This window comes from Melopsittacus undulatus, chromosome 13, assembly GCF_012275295.1.
Source record: "Melopsittacus undulatus isolate bMelUnd1 chromosome 13, bMelUnd1.mat.Z, whole genome shotgun sequence".
Classification (NCBI taxonomy): domain Eukaryota; kingdom Metazoa; phylum Chordata; class Aves; order Psittaciformes; family Psittaculidae; genus Melopsittacus; species Melopsittacus undulatus.
In genome coordinates this window covers 10,253,426-10,268,292 of record NC_047539.1, presented here as the reverse complement: position 1 = coordinate 10,268,292, position 14,867 = coordinate 10,253,426, and the positions used below count along the sequence as shown (strand labels likewise).

Genomic DNA, 14,867 nt, shown 5'->3' with positions numbered 1-14,867 from the left:
CCCAAGTCTCCCATCCTGCTGCCCCCAGTGCCCGCATTCCACCCTAGGTTTCCCTTGGTTCCCTTCCATGTGGAGGGATGGAGTTTGAGGTGTCTCAGAAAGGGCAGGTTGGCATGTCGGTGGGGCTTATCTGGTGCTCCCCATGGGTAGGTGATGCCCAGCAAGAGCTTTCTGTCCTGGCAGAGTTGCTGTGGGAGGAGGCATTGGGGGTTTTAATTCTGGGGCTTGGGCTCTTCTATGCAGGCTATCCCTGATCCAGTTCCTGGAAGCTCAGCTCACGGCCCTGGCTGTGGTAAGCACATGAGGACTGGGGCAGGAGGTGCATGGCTGACAGTAAAGCACAGTGTCATTGCAGAAGAACGTGCCCGTTGGGCTCTTGGTTCTGGGAAGCTCCATTAGATGTGGTCACCGGCACATCGTGCTCCTTCTGGAGCTTCCTTTCAAAACCACACCTTGTGCTGCGTTTTGGCCACAGAATCCCACACCTGCAGTCACACAAAGCCCACCGAGGACATTTGGTGTGACCACAAGTTTGTTGCCTTTCTTCCTGCCTGTGGTGATGTCACGGGTGACATCAGCATGAAGCACAGGGACCAAGTACCAATGACAGTGGAAGCTGGGTCTGATGCTGATGCCTCCCTGTGGCAGTGGAAGGGAAGGGGATGCCTCCTGGGGCTCCAGCCCACAAGTGTCTGGCAGAAGCCCCCAGCGTGGCTGCTCTTGAGCCAACATCATCTCTTTGCAGCCCTGTTTTCCGTGTGCCTCTGTAGAGCAGAGAACGTGGCCTGCGAGCTCTGGGCAGGGCTGAGGTTCCCATCCTGCAGCCAAAGGCTTGGCGCAGTGCCCTCTGTGCCAGCCCACTGGGGTGCGGGAAGTGCAGAGGGCCCAGGAAGGTGTTGGAGCCAGGGGACCAAGGGGGAGAAAGCCAGCCTGGCCCCAGCTGTGCTTTGCCCAAGAGAGCTGTCCCCAGCCCTGTAGGGAGAGGGGCAGGGGATGTGGCTGCCCCCAGACCCAGCTCAGCTCCCCCCCACCTTAGACCCACACGTTGCGGGGACAGAAGTGACCTGCGACCTCCTGTTCCAGCTCTAACACAAGCTTTGGGGGAATGAAAAGCATCTCCTGTATTAAAGCAAGGCACAAGTGTACAAGGGGTGGTGTGGGGCATCCCCAGGGCTGGGGAGCAACCACTACCTCCTCTTGCTTTTCTTCTTGCTTTGGCTCAGCCGCAGCCCTTCCTTCTTGATGTCTTCCCTGGTGAGGACGAGGCCACTGTGGCTGTCATCAAACTCCAAGTCATCTGGAGGAGAGCGGAGAGGAGCGGGGCTGGGGAGGGTCTGTGGGGCTGCCTCTGCTGTGCCCGTGTCCCCAGGAGGAGCCGGCACATTTTGGAGGGCTGCTGGCATCGCGGAGAGCCCTCAGGACAGGCGCTGCCGCTCGGCTGTCCCCCAGCAGCAGCCCAGGGGGGCTGCAGGCCCTGCTGGGGCTGTCTCAGCCCTGCTGGGGCTTCCCAGAAAGGGCTGGGGCTGCTTTGGTAGGAAAAGCTGCTCAGGTGCCAGAAGCTCCCATAGGAGGAGGCCACCGGCAGAGCCAAGCACTGCCTGGGAAGAATGTTCCCAGCCAAGGGCTTTTGCAGCCGAGGCTCTCCCCGCTTGCAGCACAGCATCCCTCCGTGCTCCTGGGGCGCTGCTACGCTCCCCAGCCCAGCCTCTGCCTTCATTCTCCCACAGCCACACGCAAAACCAGCACTATGCTCAAAGCCTTGGAGACAGCCGAGCTCAGCCCCAGTGCCGGGAGCAGCTCCTGGCTCGGGGGCTGCTGGGACACTGGCAGATGGGCAAGGACAGCCAGAAATGCCAGGGAGCAGGGGCTGGGGCAGTTGCTGTGGGGCAGGATGTGTCCCCTTTCCTACCTTGGACCCTCAGGGCCATGTCCTCCAAGGAAACCTTCTGGTTCCCTGGATCATTCCCGAGGGTTTTCTCCAGAAGCTCTCTGACCTTGCCCAGAGTCTGTGAAAGAGACACAGTGTTCACAGCTGAAGGGGAGGCAGGTGTTACAAGCAGAGGGGTGCCCAAGCTCCATGTGCCCCTGGTAGGGAACACCCCCCAGAGCCCAGGGCCACGTGGGCCTGAGCTGCTCCGTGGCTTTTCCCTCGAGCACCTCCATCCTCCAGCTGGGAGGACGGCTTGGGATGGGCCACCCCCAGGGAAAGCCCGTGTGGGTCCCCAAAGCCCAGAGCAGGGATGGAGCCCCCGTGCACCTCCTGATCCTGGCTGGGGGGGGGCAGGTCAGCCACCCGCTGCACCAGGTACTGCAGCTTCTGCTCACACTGCTGGAGCTTCTCGTCCGCTGCCATGGCCTTGACAGGATGCTCCTGGAGCCAGAGAGAGAAGAGCCTTGTTCTTGGTGGGGCAAAGGAGCCCGTCGGGGGGTGGCTGCTGCACCAAGTGTGAGCGCACGGTGCCGCTGCAGCCCCGAGCAGAGCCTGGGCTGCGCTCAGCCCAGCCTTGTGCGGGTACCTGGCCAGGCACGGGGATGCCCCGCAGGCGGACCCAGAGGTTGTCAAGGCCGGTTTCCAACTCCAGCAGCGTCTCCTGGCTCCTCAGCAGCTGGGCTCGCCTCTGCTCCAGCCGAGCCTCTTCCCACTGCAGCCTCGTCCTCAGCTCCTCCTCCAGCCCCCTGCAGCCAAGCACGCTCACATCCATACAACTGCACAGGGGGGCACACACCCCAAACCTGTGCCAAAAGCTGCTGCCCAGCTTCTCCCCTGCCCCCAAGCGCACAGCACAGATGCTGCCTGCAACTCAAGCCCACGCTGCTGCTGGTGCCACTTGCCATTGCAGGCAAGGAGCGAGGCTCCTCCTGCTGCCAGCGCAGGAGCTTTGGCTGCTCTGGCAGCACCAGAGCAGGGGCAGCACTCTGCTCAGAAAGCCTCCCAGTGCAGGAGGGGTGGGAGCTGCAGGCTGACAAAGGAAGGGCTGCCCTGTTGGTGTCCCCCTGCCCCCGAGGCTGGTGGCCCGTTTGCCATGACTGTGCGGAGGCAGCAGTACCTGGTTGGGTCTGGGGGCTGGCGAAACTTCAGCTCCTGCAGCTTCAGCTGCAGATCCTCCAGTGCCTTCTGCAGCTGCTGCTGCTTCTCCTTGCGCCCTGTGAGGTACTGCTCGAGTTCCACCTGGGACTTGTGCTGGGCCAGGAGCCTGCAGGGGATGTCCTGGGGGGGAGAGAGAGCACAAGGACTCAGCCCAGGGCACTCTTGCAGGGCACAGGATCTGGGCCGTGGGCCTGGGGAGGTTTCTGCACCAGGAACCACAGGAACCACTGCGAGTTCACGTCCTGGAGCAAAGCAGCTCCAACCCTGCCTGTACAAGAGGGGCCCTGGGGGGCTCTGGGGACAGAGGAGAGCAGAGAACCCTGCCATGGAACAAGGTGAGCAGGCAGGGCTCAGCTCCCTGGGGCTGGAGCGGCCCCAGCTTCTACCAGAGATGGGTTTTCAGCTCACCCAGAGGCAGGAGCACTGCAGCGCAGCCTTGGCCTTCTCCATCTGCTCCATCACCGAGGCCTCCCGCTGCAGCCGGGACTTGGAGGCCTCCGCTTTGGCACCTGGGGTGGAAAGGCATTGGCAGGGAAGGATGCCTGCGGCTGCGCCCGCATCCCCCCCTGCCCCCTGCCAGCACTCACCCACCAATGGGTCCTGTGCGGGCTGGCTCCGCAAGTCCCTGGCGAGGTCCTGCCTGGCTCGCTGCAAGGATGTTCATCGTCAGCCCTGTGCTGCTGGCACCCTGGGGGAGCCGGCCCTGCAGCCCCCCACCCATGGGAGCCTGGGCACTGATGCCCCCCCTATGCCTGCAGCCCTGCCTGTGCCAGCTCCCCCCAGCTCACCGCTTTCAGAAGCCTTTCTTTGGGTTCCTTGAGCCAGCCTCTGTCCGGGGGCACTTTGTGAGCAGCCAGGGTGCGGAGCCTCAGCTCTCTCTCTGCCAGCAACTGGGTTTTCATCCTGGCCACGTGCTCCTGGAGCAGAACAGAACAGAACAGAAGATAAGTGGCTCCCAAAGCCCCAATGGACCTCTGGGAGCTTCTAACCCTGGCATGGCCAGCACCAAAAATGCCACCCCCTACCCTGTGTAAGCAGCCTGGGAAGGACACTGAGCAAGGACAGCTAGAGAATGGAGAATGTCACCTTCCCCATGGCCAGTGCTTCAGGCAGCTGTCCCCATGCTAGGACAGCCTGGCCCAAGAGCCAGACACAGCAGGAGCTATGGAGGCACCTGAGTGCTGTGGGAAGCCAAGCTCAGTCTTGCTTTTCCTTGCGGGAAGACTCAGCAGCAAGGACATCTGGTGCCATCTGTGGGCTCTGGAGGGCAGGAAAGCGCCTGCAGGTGCCCTGGACCATCTCACCTTGGCTACACGAGCAGCTCTGCGACCATGCGAGGCCATGAGCTCCATGTCTTCCACCTCCCCATGCTGCAGCTCGGCCGTCTGGCTCAGGAGGTCCAGGTGCAGAGGCAGGTGGGCCAGCTCCTGGGACACAGGGAGCCACAGCCCACTGAGTGCCAGGGGTGCCTTGTGCTGGGACAGAAGGTGGAGGGGAGCAGGAGGAGCTCCTGCAGGAGGGTGTCCCAGCAGCACAGCCCCTTGGGCACTTGAGTGCCTTTGCAGGGGGAGCGGGTGAGACAATGGCACAGTGAGGATGAGCTCACCTTCCTCAGGGCATCCCGCAGCACCACGTACAGGGCAGTCACCTTCTGCCCAGCACGGACTTTGGTTTGCATCTTGGCAATGCCGTTCTGCAGGGTCCGAACCACCTGGGGCAGAGATGGTTGGAGACAAGGGGTGAGCCCATGTGCGGAGAGCAGTGCCCAGCCAGGGATGCAGGGTTGACTGAAACCCCCACGGGTGCTGCCAGCCCAGGAAGGGGCTCTGGGACCTGTGCCTGTGCCTGGTGCTGCCTCTCCTCCATCTGGGCATCCTGCTGCAGCTGCTGCAGCCGCCTCTGCAGCTGCTCCCGGGCCTGGCTCCGCTGCTTCACCTGCTCCAGCAGCAGGTTGCATCTGTTCACCTGCCCGTAGATTTCAGCCTGCAGCTTCTCCTGGGCCACCTGCATGGGATGGGAGCATTTGCCAGGCTGGAGGCAGGGCTCGCTGGGCACCCACGGGAGAAGGGGTCCTGCCTGGAAAACTCTTTGCCAAGGGAGAGCTGGGGATGCTGGGACCTGCTCACTGCCTTGGGGGGACAGGAGCTGTGCTCAGGGAGCCAATGGAGGACACTGATGGGTCCTGCAGTGCAAAGGGTCCCTAACCTTAATCCCGTGTCTCACTGCACCAGCCCTGTGGGGCTGTCCTGGTGCTGGCACCAGGTCCCTGGTCCCTACAACCGGTCCTTCTGAGCATGCCCTGAACCCCAGCCCACTGCCAGCAGCCTGGGCCCGCGGGACTCTGCTATTACCTCCAACGTCTTCCTGCCCAAAGCCCTGCCCAAGGGCTGCTCTGCTCCGCAAGCCTCAGAGAGGGTGAGCTCATGCTGTGGGCAGAAGAAGGGCAGAGAGCACATCAATGCCAGGCTGGGGATGGCCCCAGCCTCCTGCTGCCCTGCACTTCCTGCCCAGTGGAGAAGCCAGCTCTGCAGGTGCAGCAGAGGCACAGTCACAGAGGCAGCCAATGGGACCTGCTGGTACCTTCCGCACAAGGCCCAGGACATGGATATCCTCCTGCACCGCCTCTCGCAGCCGGGGCAGCAGCTCTCGCTTCTGATTGAACTTCTCTTCCTGTGCCTTGGTGTAAAACTTCCTTGCTTGCCCTGCAGGACATTGAGGAGCTGTTGGTACCATGCAGGGTGATGCGGGGACCAAAAGCCCCCACCTGGCCCAGTCCATCATCAAAGCCAACGGGGCAGCACCTTGCAAGGCTATGCTGGCACGCAGCTCAGGGATGCGCTTGCTCAGGCTTGTCTTCTGGCCCAGCATGATGCTGCTGCTGCTGCCTTGGCTCTCCAGCCCCACTCTGGACGTAGCAGCCACTGCAGTTCTACTGCCCGGTGCAACGCTCACAGAGATGTGGCCAAGCCAATGGAGCTGAGCAACCTACGTCCTCCCAACTACTGCAGGGCTGTAACCACAACATGGAGCTGAGTTCCACACTGCCTGGGAACTGTTGCCGAGCTGTAACCACAGCAACAGAGCAAGAGCAGCCTGTTGCTGCCCAGACACATCCCTTTGGGAATGGCAGTTCATCAGTCAGGAAACAGCCGTGCAGGAGTTACGCTCATGTTGACACGGGCAAGAACCAACCGGCTCTCAATACTGATAGTTATTTTGCTGCTCACCACCTGCCCTTGCTCACCTCCAAACGTGACAAGATACCAGGCTTTTAGTATGACTGTAGGGATGACCCAGAGCACAGTTTCTGTCTCTCCACTGTCCTTTGCAGCACGTTTTTGCAGTCCTGCACTGAAATTGCCACTGCTCAAAGCAGAAGCAAAGTGGTGGAAACCCAGTGAAAGAATAAGAATCAAGAGCAATAACTGTTGGTCGACCACACAGCTGTGTTTGAACAGGGGAAGCAAGTACCCACCAGCAGAGGGTGCTGGAAAGCTGCACCCTGTGCCCTGGCCCAGGAATCAAACACGGGGAAGGCAGATGTGAACACAGATGTTTATTTGAAGTGGGGACAGAAGAAGGGGATGGGGGGTGCGGTGGGGGTGGGAATTACATAGTGACAGTCAAAACATAGTAAAATGGGAGTGAAATGAGGCAGAGAGGGGAAGAGAAGGGAGCGCAGAGACTGCCAGGGCTGGAGCAAAGGTTTGCTCCAGGCAAACGTGGCACAATAAAGGAGGCTGGAAAGGCTGCAGAGATGCAGACGTTCATCCAGCCCTGCCTGGTGGGGAAATGTTCCAGTAGGAAGAGTTTGGTTCAGCCCATGCCAGCCCGGGCGCTGCCACCCAGCAGGGTTTCTTGCTGGCAGCAGAGAATGGCCCTGGTCCCATCTCTCCGGTCCCATGTCGGGGCTGCTCTGGACCAGAGCCCTGCGGGTGGGGATGAGCCAGCAGCACTGGCTGTTACTGATGATGGGAATGATGGTCCCGTGCCTTTAGCCACTTGCGAGGTGCCTGGATCCTGGATCTTGCCTGGGTCCAAGAGGCACGGCTGGATGAACCTGCAAGCACAAAGGTTGGCTCAGGTCTCTGCAGCCGCAGCCCGAGCTGGCACCGGGGCTACCACAATCCCTATGCCAGGGGGAATGGAAGCTCTGACATCCCCAGAGCCCAGCAGCCACCACCCTGCAAAGCACCAGAACCCTGTGAGCCGGGGTCAGCAAAGGAGGAAGAGCCTGAGCCTGGCTTTAGGGAGCTGGCAGCACCCGCAGGACCCGATGCATCCAGTGCAGCCAGAGGGGGCAAGGAGCCGCATTTCAGATTCCCCTCCATCCCCTGGGGCTGGGGACTGGGGCAGCCAGGGAAGGAAGCTCCTTCACTTCACACAGCAAGGACATGTCCTGGCAGTGGAAGCAGGGACAGGTATCCTGGGAGGAATACAGGAACACATTCTAGTTCTGTAGGAATGAGGACAGGAAGGCCAAGGCACAGTGAAGCTGAACTTGGCAATGGATGTAAAGAATAAGAATCAGAAGGGCTTTTACAGGTCATGTCAGCCAGAACAGGAAGGCCAAAGACAAAATGCCCTCTGGTGAACAGGACTGGCAAAGGGGCTGAAGAAAAGCAGTCACACTCATGTCAGCCTGTTCTCGTCTGACTGCTAAGGACTGAGCTGGGTCCCCAGAACACGGCCAAGCCAGGACACGCTGCAGCTTTCTGTGCTTGCATTGGCATTTCTCAGTTGAACTGCAGCACTTGAGGCCACATTGGCAGAGGGAATGACAAGAAGCTGAACTCAAACAGTCCTGAGCCCTTTCCGTAGCCCTCCAGGATGTCAGACATGGTTCATGCGGTTCCCAGGGGCACACTCTGACATGGCTGAAAACCGGTTTGGTCAAAGCAGCCAACAAAGTCCTCGTGGGCTTTCAGAGCACAGTGTCAGTGCTCAGCTCCTGTACGCAGGAGCCAGCACAGCAAACACAGGCTCCATCTGCTCCCACACAGAAGGTGCCAGCACAGGAAGCTGCTGCTGGACCTCACCTTCCCTTGGCAAGCACTGGAACAGCCCCAGCAGCACCGGGAATCTGTGCTTGCTCAGCTCATTTATGGTCCTTTCAGGCTGTTCACTCCTCCCAGAGCCCAGCTCCCAGGTACAAACTATCCAGTGACTGCTCCCGCATGGAAGGTGCCAGACCTGAAGCTGCTGTTGGGCTCTCCTGGGTTTGCCTGAAGAGAGCTCATGTTGTTCTTAGTAGATGGCACAGTTGTGTGTTCTGGATCTGTGATGAGAATGATGTTGCTGAACACACTGATGGTTCAGCTGGTTTGAAAGAGTGCTGGCTGGAAATCAAGGCTGTTGCAGGTTCCAAAGCTCTTCCAATGAGAGAGGGATGGGGGGTAGAGGCTGGGGCTGCAGCCCAGAGGATGCAGCTCAGGCTCCTCAGCCATAACCAGCACTGGCAGCACTGCAGGTTTAAATACAGCTGGAATGTCAACCCAGGGGACAGAAGTGTTGGACCAATTGCTTGGGACTGGATGTGCTGATGTGTGTGTCCTGTGTGTTTGCAGCCTGGGTTTTCATACATATAGTTGGGTTTTTCAACCTTAACTATTCTATGAGTGATTCTAGTTAAATCCAGGTACATTTAAAGGCAACATAGAGCACTGGAGATGATACAGTGGTCATAGTCAAGATGGTTTTTGTGTGTTTAGGGTTTCTTTTCAATGTATTCTTCAAGCAGCAGTACAGCATTCTCTCTCTCTGCTGTTCAGCTGTTTTGTTACAGACATCATGGCTAAAACGTCTGTAGAGATGTGGGATAAAATGCTTTTAGCAAACAATCAGAGAAAATAGCTTGACATTTGTAGTGCTCATGACATACAAAGGTATATTATACATGAGTGTCTTTGACACTGGCACCAAGAGAAAGCTTTCCTACAAGTAGCAGTCTGCCCTTCCCTTAGTGTTAGCTTTGAAATGCAGTGTCAGGAACAGCAAACTTGTATTTTGGACTGCTCACGCACTGTCTGCAAACCCACAGACACCTGTTTGCAAGGCCAAGAACCCAGATCCTTATCTCCAACATAATCCAGACTTTCAGGACTCTGTGTTCCTGGTTTTAGACTGTTCCAGTTTGCACAGGCAGCCCCAGAGCAAGAAGAGCAATTGCAGGGTTTGGTCCTTGGGGGGGATCCATGCATCAAGCTCCCCTAGGGTGAATCCAGGTATCCAGGATCCCCTGGGGGACCCTGTTGTCCAGGTGTGTGGGATGTCTGGTGGTCACTGATGTCTGGGGAGCTCCAGCATCGATGGGAGCCCCTGGAAGGCAGAAGGAGGAATGGAGAAAGGAGGGGGAGAATATTCCCATCCGGGGTGGAGGGAGTATCAGGGGGTGTCTGGGGGGGGGGCAGGGGGAAAGTGGGTGGTCCTGGGAGTGAAGGGTGAAAGTACAGGTATGGGGGCAGGCAACTGGGTCAGCCGACTGTAACTGGGGCCCCCAGAAGGGACATTGGAGGTTATAGGGAAAATGGGGGAAAGTGTCAGGGTCTGAGGGGCAGTTGGGGAATCAGGGGGAAGCAAGGCAGCCTGGTGCTGGGTGCAAAGGAGTGGTTGTGGAATGGGCCTGAAGACAATGGGAGTCCTGTGGGAAACAGTTGTTCCCTGTGAGTTTAGGAGTCCTGGCAGGCTATGGTCCCCTTGGACACCCGGCTGTCGTATTCCCCCCTCCCCCCCCCCAGTTTTTAGTGAATTCCAAGGGACTGAGGGTCCAACAGGGTTTGGGATTCCCATGGTGGTCTGTGGGCAGCCTCAAAAGCAGGGGGATTTGGAGGGTAAGGTTTACCAAGTCAGAACTCGCAGCAGCAGCAGCACAAGGACCATGGAACCAAGTCCCAGCCCCAGTCCCAGTAAGGCCATGTGGTTTCCAGCCGTCCTGCCATGGGGCCAGTGCAGCACAGCTCTGAACTGAGACTGGAGTCCCTGCTCTGCCTCCACGCTTCCCCCTGATACTGCAGGGACCCACATACCTTGGGTCATGGGGCACTGCCCCCAGTGGTCCCCACAGCCACAGACCTCACTGCTCCCACAGACCCAGGCACCAGCGGTGTCCGCTCCACCCCATGTGTCCCAGTGCCCCCAGAGGAGCCAGGTGTCATGGAACACCCACTGCCCATGGATCCACCCTGCTCATGCTCCCCACGGACTCCCTGCCATGGGGCTCTCCGGGGCCCCACTCCACCCCACACTGTCCCCATGGCACTCAGGTGTCCGGACGCACCGTTGAGGTAGAAGTACTTGCGGACCAAGGGCTCCGAAGGGACTCCCAGGTGACAGGCGACGGTTCCTGGAGTGGGGTCCTGGATGGTCAGCATCCAAAGTCCCTCCACAGCCACCTTCAGCTCCTCAAACAGTGCCAGATCCTGTGTGTGCAGCTGAGGCATGGGGAACACGTCAGCACAGCCTGCTCCACCAGGTACATGAAGCAGCATGAGCGTGCAAGAAAAGGCTCTCATGTCCTGCTTCTCATGTCCCCTTCACACTTGTGATACTGCTTGTGCGTGTCCGTGCAATTCACGTTCCGCGTGTGCTTGTCATGCCCCGTGTGTCTTCACACACGGATGCACAGGCAGAGCACACGAGCACACGTCAGCCAATGGTCACTTGGATGAGAAGCTCCCCATGTCCTTGCCATGTGCACTTGAGCCCAGAGCCCCCATGTGTGCTGGGCTGCACCCCCAGAGCGTGAGCTCAGGGAGGGGATCCTGCCCCTCTGCTGTGTGAAGGGGAGACTGAGCTGAGCTCTTGGGCAGAAGCTGTTCCCTGTGAGGGTGCTGAGGCGCTGGCACAGGGTGCCCAGAGCAGCTGTGGCTGCCCCATCCCTGGCAGTGCTCAAGGCCAGGTTGGACACAGGGGCTTGGAGCAGCTGCTCCAGTGGAAGGGGTCCCTGCCCGGGGCAGGGGTTGGAGCTGGAGGAGCTTTAAGGTCCCTTCCAACCCAAACCAATCTGTGATTTCATGATCCTATGAAAAGTCACTTCCTTCACATACGTGGGCATGTAAGTTTACATGAATATACAAACATGAGCGACCTCCCTCCTGCTTGTGTGCACCCTTTACATGGGTGAGCATTGGCTGGCATCCTGTGCATGCTTACACACATGGTACTTCCAGCACACCTATCTACTGCTAAGCAATACCTGTAGCTATTGCTACTCCTGACCCCAAGAGAACAAGTGTGTGCGTGCCCAGTCCCCTCATGAATGTCTGTGTACATGCATGTGCAACTCACATCCTTGGCGAACATCCAGGTAATGGGCAGGTTGGGGGGGGTGGCAAAGGGTACATCGCAGAGCAGTGTGATGGCTTCATCTGTGTGGACCTGCACATCCTGCACTGGGAGCATTGACAGGCATGTGAGGCACATCTGCTCATGCACTGACAGAATGTGCTCCTCTGCAAGTGCACATGCTTGAGTGCTTGCAGCAGGGCTAGGCAGGCAAGCACCTTGGCATGCTCCTGTGCACTCCTGGGCCCAAGCAGGCATGGCCACATGTCAGGAAGGAGGCACCCAGATGTGGGGGGGGCTCTGCCTGCGTCCCTGGGTCCCTTCCCCATACCTGGGCAGTCCAGGGGGAGCTGGCAGTCCATGAGGCGGCAGGTAGCACACTGGAAGACACGGGCATCAGGCTGATACCCTGGGATGGAGAGACGTGGTGGTCGCAGAGGATGGGAGATGGACTTGGGAACGGGGGGTGGCAAGACAGAGGGAAGCACACTCACCACAGGGGGGGATGCAGGCTGGAGCTAGTGGGGAGGAAGCAGCATTAGACTGGGGATCACTGGGGATCCACATCCCTGGGATGAGCTGTCAGGGCTCAGCCCTTGTCCAGCCCTGATGGGGTCCCTGGGGGCTTGTCCACCAGTGTGGGGACCCAGGAATGTAGACATCCAGGATGGGTGTCCTTGTGACAGTCCCTTTCCTGGCGTCCCAAGGGCTCCCCAGGGTGGGATTCCCAGGTGTGTGTCCCCACTGGCCCCATACCTTCCTGCAGCTGGCTCAGCTTCACCCAGATGGTGCTGACGGCTTCCTGCAGAGACACCTCAAAAGGCTCTGGGATGTCCCAGATAACCAGGTGAGACAATTCCTCACCACCGCTTCTGATGCCCATAAACCCTCTCCAGACCTCACCAGATCTCCTGTACAGCTCACCTCAACCCTGTTCATCCACCCTGGAGACCCATATATCCCCACAGACTCCTCTCAGAAACCCACAGGAGCTGTATACCTTGAAGCCCAGACGCTCTCAGGATTCCCTACATCTCCCCTTAGAGCCCACAGACCTCCATATACACTGGACTTCACCACACCCCCCATTCAAGGCCTCCACATTCCATCCCCCATGCCCCAGCCCTACCCTCTCCCATGTCCCATGTCCCAAGCTCACTCTTGTCCTTCTGCTTCTCCAGAAAATGCAGGGCGTCCATGACGATCTCCTGAAGTGCCTGGCGCTGCCCCGACCCTGGGACCAGTACAGGGATGTTGGGACCAGTACATGATTGGGGTTGCAGGTTCAGGGATGGGAGGTCCAGTAAGGGCTGGGGGTTTCTGGGGCTTCTGGCATCCTGATCAGGGTTTAGGGATAGTGGAAAGGGTCAGATGTGCCTCAGGGTTCTGGAGGTCCCAGGTAGGGCCAGGAGTCCCCAGTGTGATCCTGGGGTTCAGGGTTGGGGTTCCCAGAGGTCCTGGGGTCCAGGTCAGGCCTGGGGGCATTGGCATGGCTGGGAGTTGTGAGAGGGTCCCTAGGGTTCCTGTTTAGGAAAGAGGTCCCCAGCTGCCCCGGATCCCGGCCAGTGTCAGTGTGAATGCCTTGGTTGAGGTGGGGAAACCCAGGGGCTCTGTGCTCCTGCCCAGGGTGGGGGTCCCTGGCAGGACGGAGGGGGGGGTGTCCTTGGGGTCTTGTCACACACCCACAGTGACAGAGGCCAGTGGCACAGCAGCCCGGTCAAGAGCCTCAAGGCAGCGGCGGTGTCGGGGGTCGTTCAGAGGGGCCCCAGTAATGTCACGGCAGAGGCGAGCCTGCTGAATGGGGGGCGAGAAGCAGAGCAGACAGGGGTGCACCCCAGGGAGCCAGAGCACCAGAGCCACCCACGACCACAAGCCAGGTCCCCTTGCCTGGCTGCCTGGGTGCCCAGGGAGCCAGGGGACCATCACCAGCATCAGGGGCACCCACCACCACCCCATGGCCCCAAAGCACAGCACTCAGATGCCTGGGTCACCAAGGAACAGCAGGGTCCCTAGGTGGAACCTGGGTGCTTAGGTCACCAAGGAACAGCAGGGTCCCTAGGTGGAACCTGGGTGCTTAGGTCACCAAGGAACAGCAGGGTCCCTAGGTGGAACATGGGTGCCTAGGTCACCAGAACCAGGGGGGTTCCTAGGCAGGCCCCAGACAACTAGGTGCCCTTTTGAGAGTAGTGGAGATCCATGGGTTCCCTTGAGTGCGTGGGCTGGAGAAGGAGCTCCAGTCCCTTAATGTGGTTTCCCCAAATCCTCATTACTTGGTGTCCCCCTGTGAGGGGAGTCATGTCCTGCTGGTCAAACTAAAGGGCAGGAAGGAAATGTCCTGGCAGTGGAAGCAGGGACAGGTATCCTGGGAGGAATACAGGAACACATTCTAGTTCTGTAGGAATGAGGACAGGAAGGCCAAGGCACAGTGAAGCTGAACTTGGCAATGGATGTAAAGAATAAGAATCAGAAGGGCTTTTACAGGTCATGTCAGCCAGAACAGGAAGGCCAAAGACAAAATGCCCTCTGGTGAACAGGACTGGCAAAGGGGCTGAAGAAAAGCAGTCACACTCATGTCAGCCTGTTCTCTTCTGACTGCTAAGGACTGAGCTGGGTCCCCAGAACACGGCCAAGCCAGGACACGCTGCAGCTTTCTGTGCTTGCATTGGCATTTCTCAGTTTCACTGCAGCACTTGAGGCCACATTGGCAGAGGGAATGACAAGAAGCTGAACTCCAAAAGTCCTGAGCCCTTTCCGTAGCCCTCCAGGATGTCAGACATGGTTCATGCGGTTCCCAGGGGCACACTCTGACATGGCTGAAAACCAGGTTTGGTCAAAGCAGCCAACAAAGTCCTCGTGGGCTTTCAGAGCACAGTGTCAGTGCTCAGCTCCTGTACGCAGGAGCCAGCACACCAAACACAGGCTCCATCTTGCCGCAGAAAGGACTCAGTCAGAGACCAATATGATCAGACAAAAAGCCATTTATTGCAAAGCATTAACTCCTTATATACTATTGCTCACACACACCTACAGCAATTTGGCATATCATGATTGGATACTTGTCCTGAAGACCCTTAGTGACTAACATAGAATTGGTTAAGCACAGGTGTGAGAACTTGACCTCGAACACTTGCCAACAGTCCACAGTTCTCATCACTCAGTGAATTACAGCTTCTTCTTATCTTGCTTGCTTAGGCTTCCTCAGGCCTCCCACGGCCTTGCTGTATCCCTCGGAGTTATTCAGAGCTCATGTACCAAATACCCATTCTCCTGTGAGAACTGTCTCCACATCTCCCCCTTTTTAGTTTTACTAAAAGTTTTTTACAATGTGGTGTGTCTGCTCTGTCACTGATTGACTTGTGTAACACAACAACCCACTGCTCTAGGCAGCATTAGTTCAGTAAGATTAGTCTGATTTGAAGTCACTTGAACCTTTATAACATGTGGCATTCCAGTGAATCCTACACACCATGTAACAGGATGGACTAATGGGGATTTA

General features: G+C 58.3%; 2 protein-coding genes across 2 annotated transcripts; both read right to left on the bottom strand.

Moving 5' to 3' along the window:
• Nucleotides 1-1,043: 1,043 nt before the first annotated feature.
• Nucleotides 1,044-6,029, bottom strand: LOC101872821 (coiled-coil domain-containing protein 183-like). Its single transcript, XM_034068968.1, has 13 exons — nt 5,669-6,029; nt 5,440-5,514; nt 4,922-5,092; nt 4,695-4,799; nt 4,393-4,515; nt 3,877-4,005; nt 3,676-3,736; nt 3,497-3,597; nt 3,048-3,208; nt 2,517-2,676; nt 2,258-2,371; nt 1,910-2,006; nt 1,044-1,297 (listed from the first exon to the last, which is right to left on the bottom strand). The coding sequence occupies exons 1-13, from the start codon at nt 5,954-5,956 to the stop codon at nt 1,188-1,190; spliced, it is 1,695 nt and encodes a 564-aa protein (XP_033924859.1). The 5' UTR covers nt 5,957-6,029; the 3' UTR covers nt 1,044-1,187.
• A 3,268-nt stretch (nt 6,030-9,297) lies between these two features.
• On the bottom strand, nt 9,298-13,327 carry LOC115945251 (sperm acrosome membrane-associated protein 6). Its single transcript, XM_031042469.2, has 9 exons — nt 13,054-13,327; nt 12,531-12,605; nt 12,128-12,196; nt 11,866-11,889; nt 11,703-11,780; nt 11,375-11,478; nt 10,365-10,518; nt 9,930-10,095; nt 9,298-9,406 (listed from the first exon to the last, which is right to left on the bottom strand). The coding sequence occupies exons 1-9, from the start codon at nt 13,325-13,327 to the stop codon at nt 9,298-9,300; spliced, it is 1,053 nt and encodes a 350-aa protein (XP_030898329.2).
• Nucleotides 13,328-14,867: the final 1,540 nt, after the last annotated feature.

Bases quoted from the DNA above. Each gene is read 5' to 3' on its own strand.
- LOC101872821 (XM_034068968.1), bottom strand. From the start codon at position 5,956: ATGCTGGGCCAGAAGACAAGCCTGAGCAAGCGCATCCCTGAGCTGCGT. The intron at 5,093-5,439 runs GTAATAGCAGAG...CATCCCATGCAG, and splicing joins TGGGCAGGAAGACGTTGGAG to GTGGCCCAGGAGAAGCTGCA. The intron at 4,006-4,392 runs GTGAGATGGTCC...GTTCTGCTCCAG, and splicing joins GAGCTGCTCGTGTAGCCAAG to GAGCACGTGGCCAGGATGAA.
- LOC115945251 (XM_031042469.2), bottom strand. From the start codon at position 13,327: ATGGGGTGGTGGTGGGTGCCCCTGATGCTGGTGATGGTCCCCTGGCTC. The intron at 12,606-13,053 runs GTGTGTGACAAG...TACTGGTCCCAG, and splicing joins ACTGGCCTCTGTCACTGTGG to GGTCGGGGCAGCGCCAGGCA. The intron at 11,890-12,127 runs GTATGGGGCCAG...CCTCCCCACTAG, and splicing joins GCTGAGCCAGCTGCAGGAAG to CTCCAGCCTGCATCCCCCCC.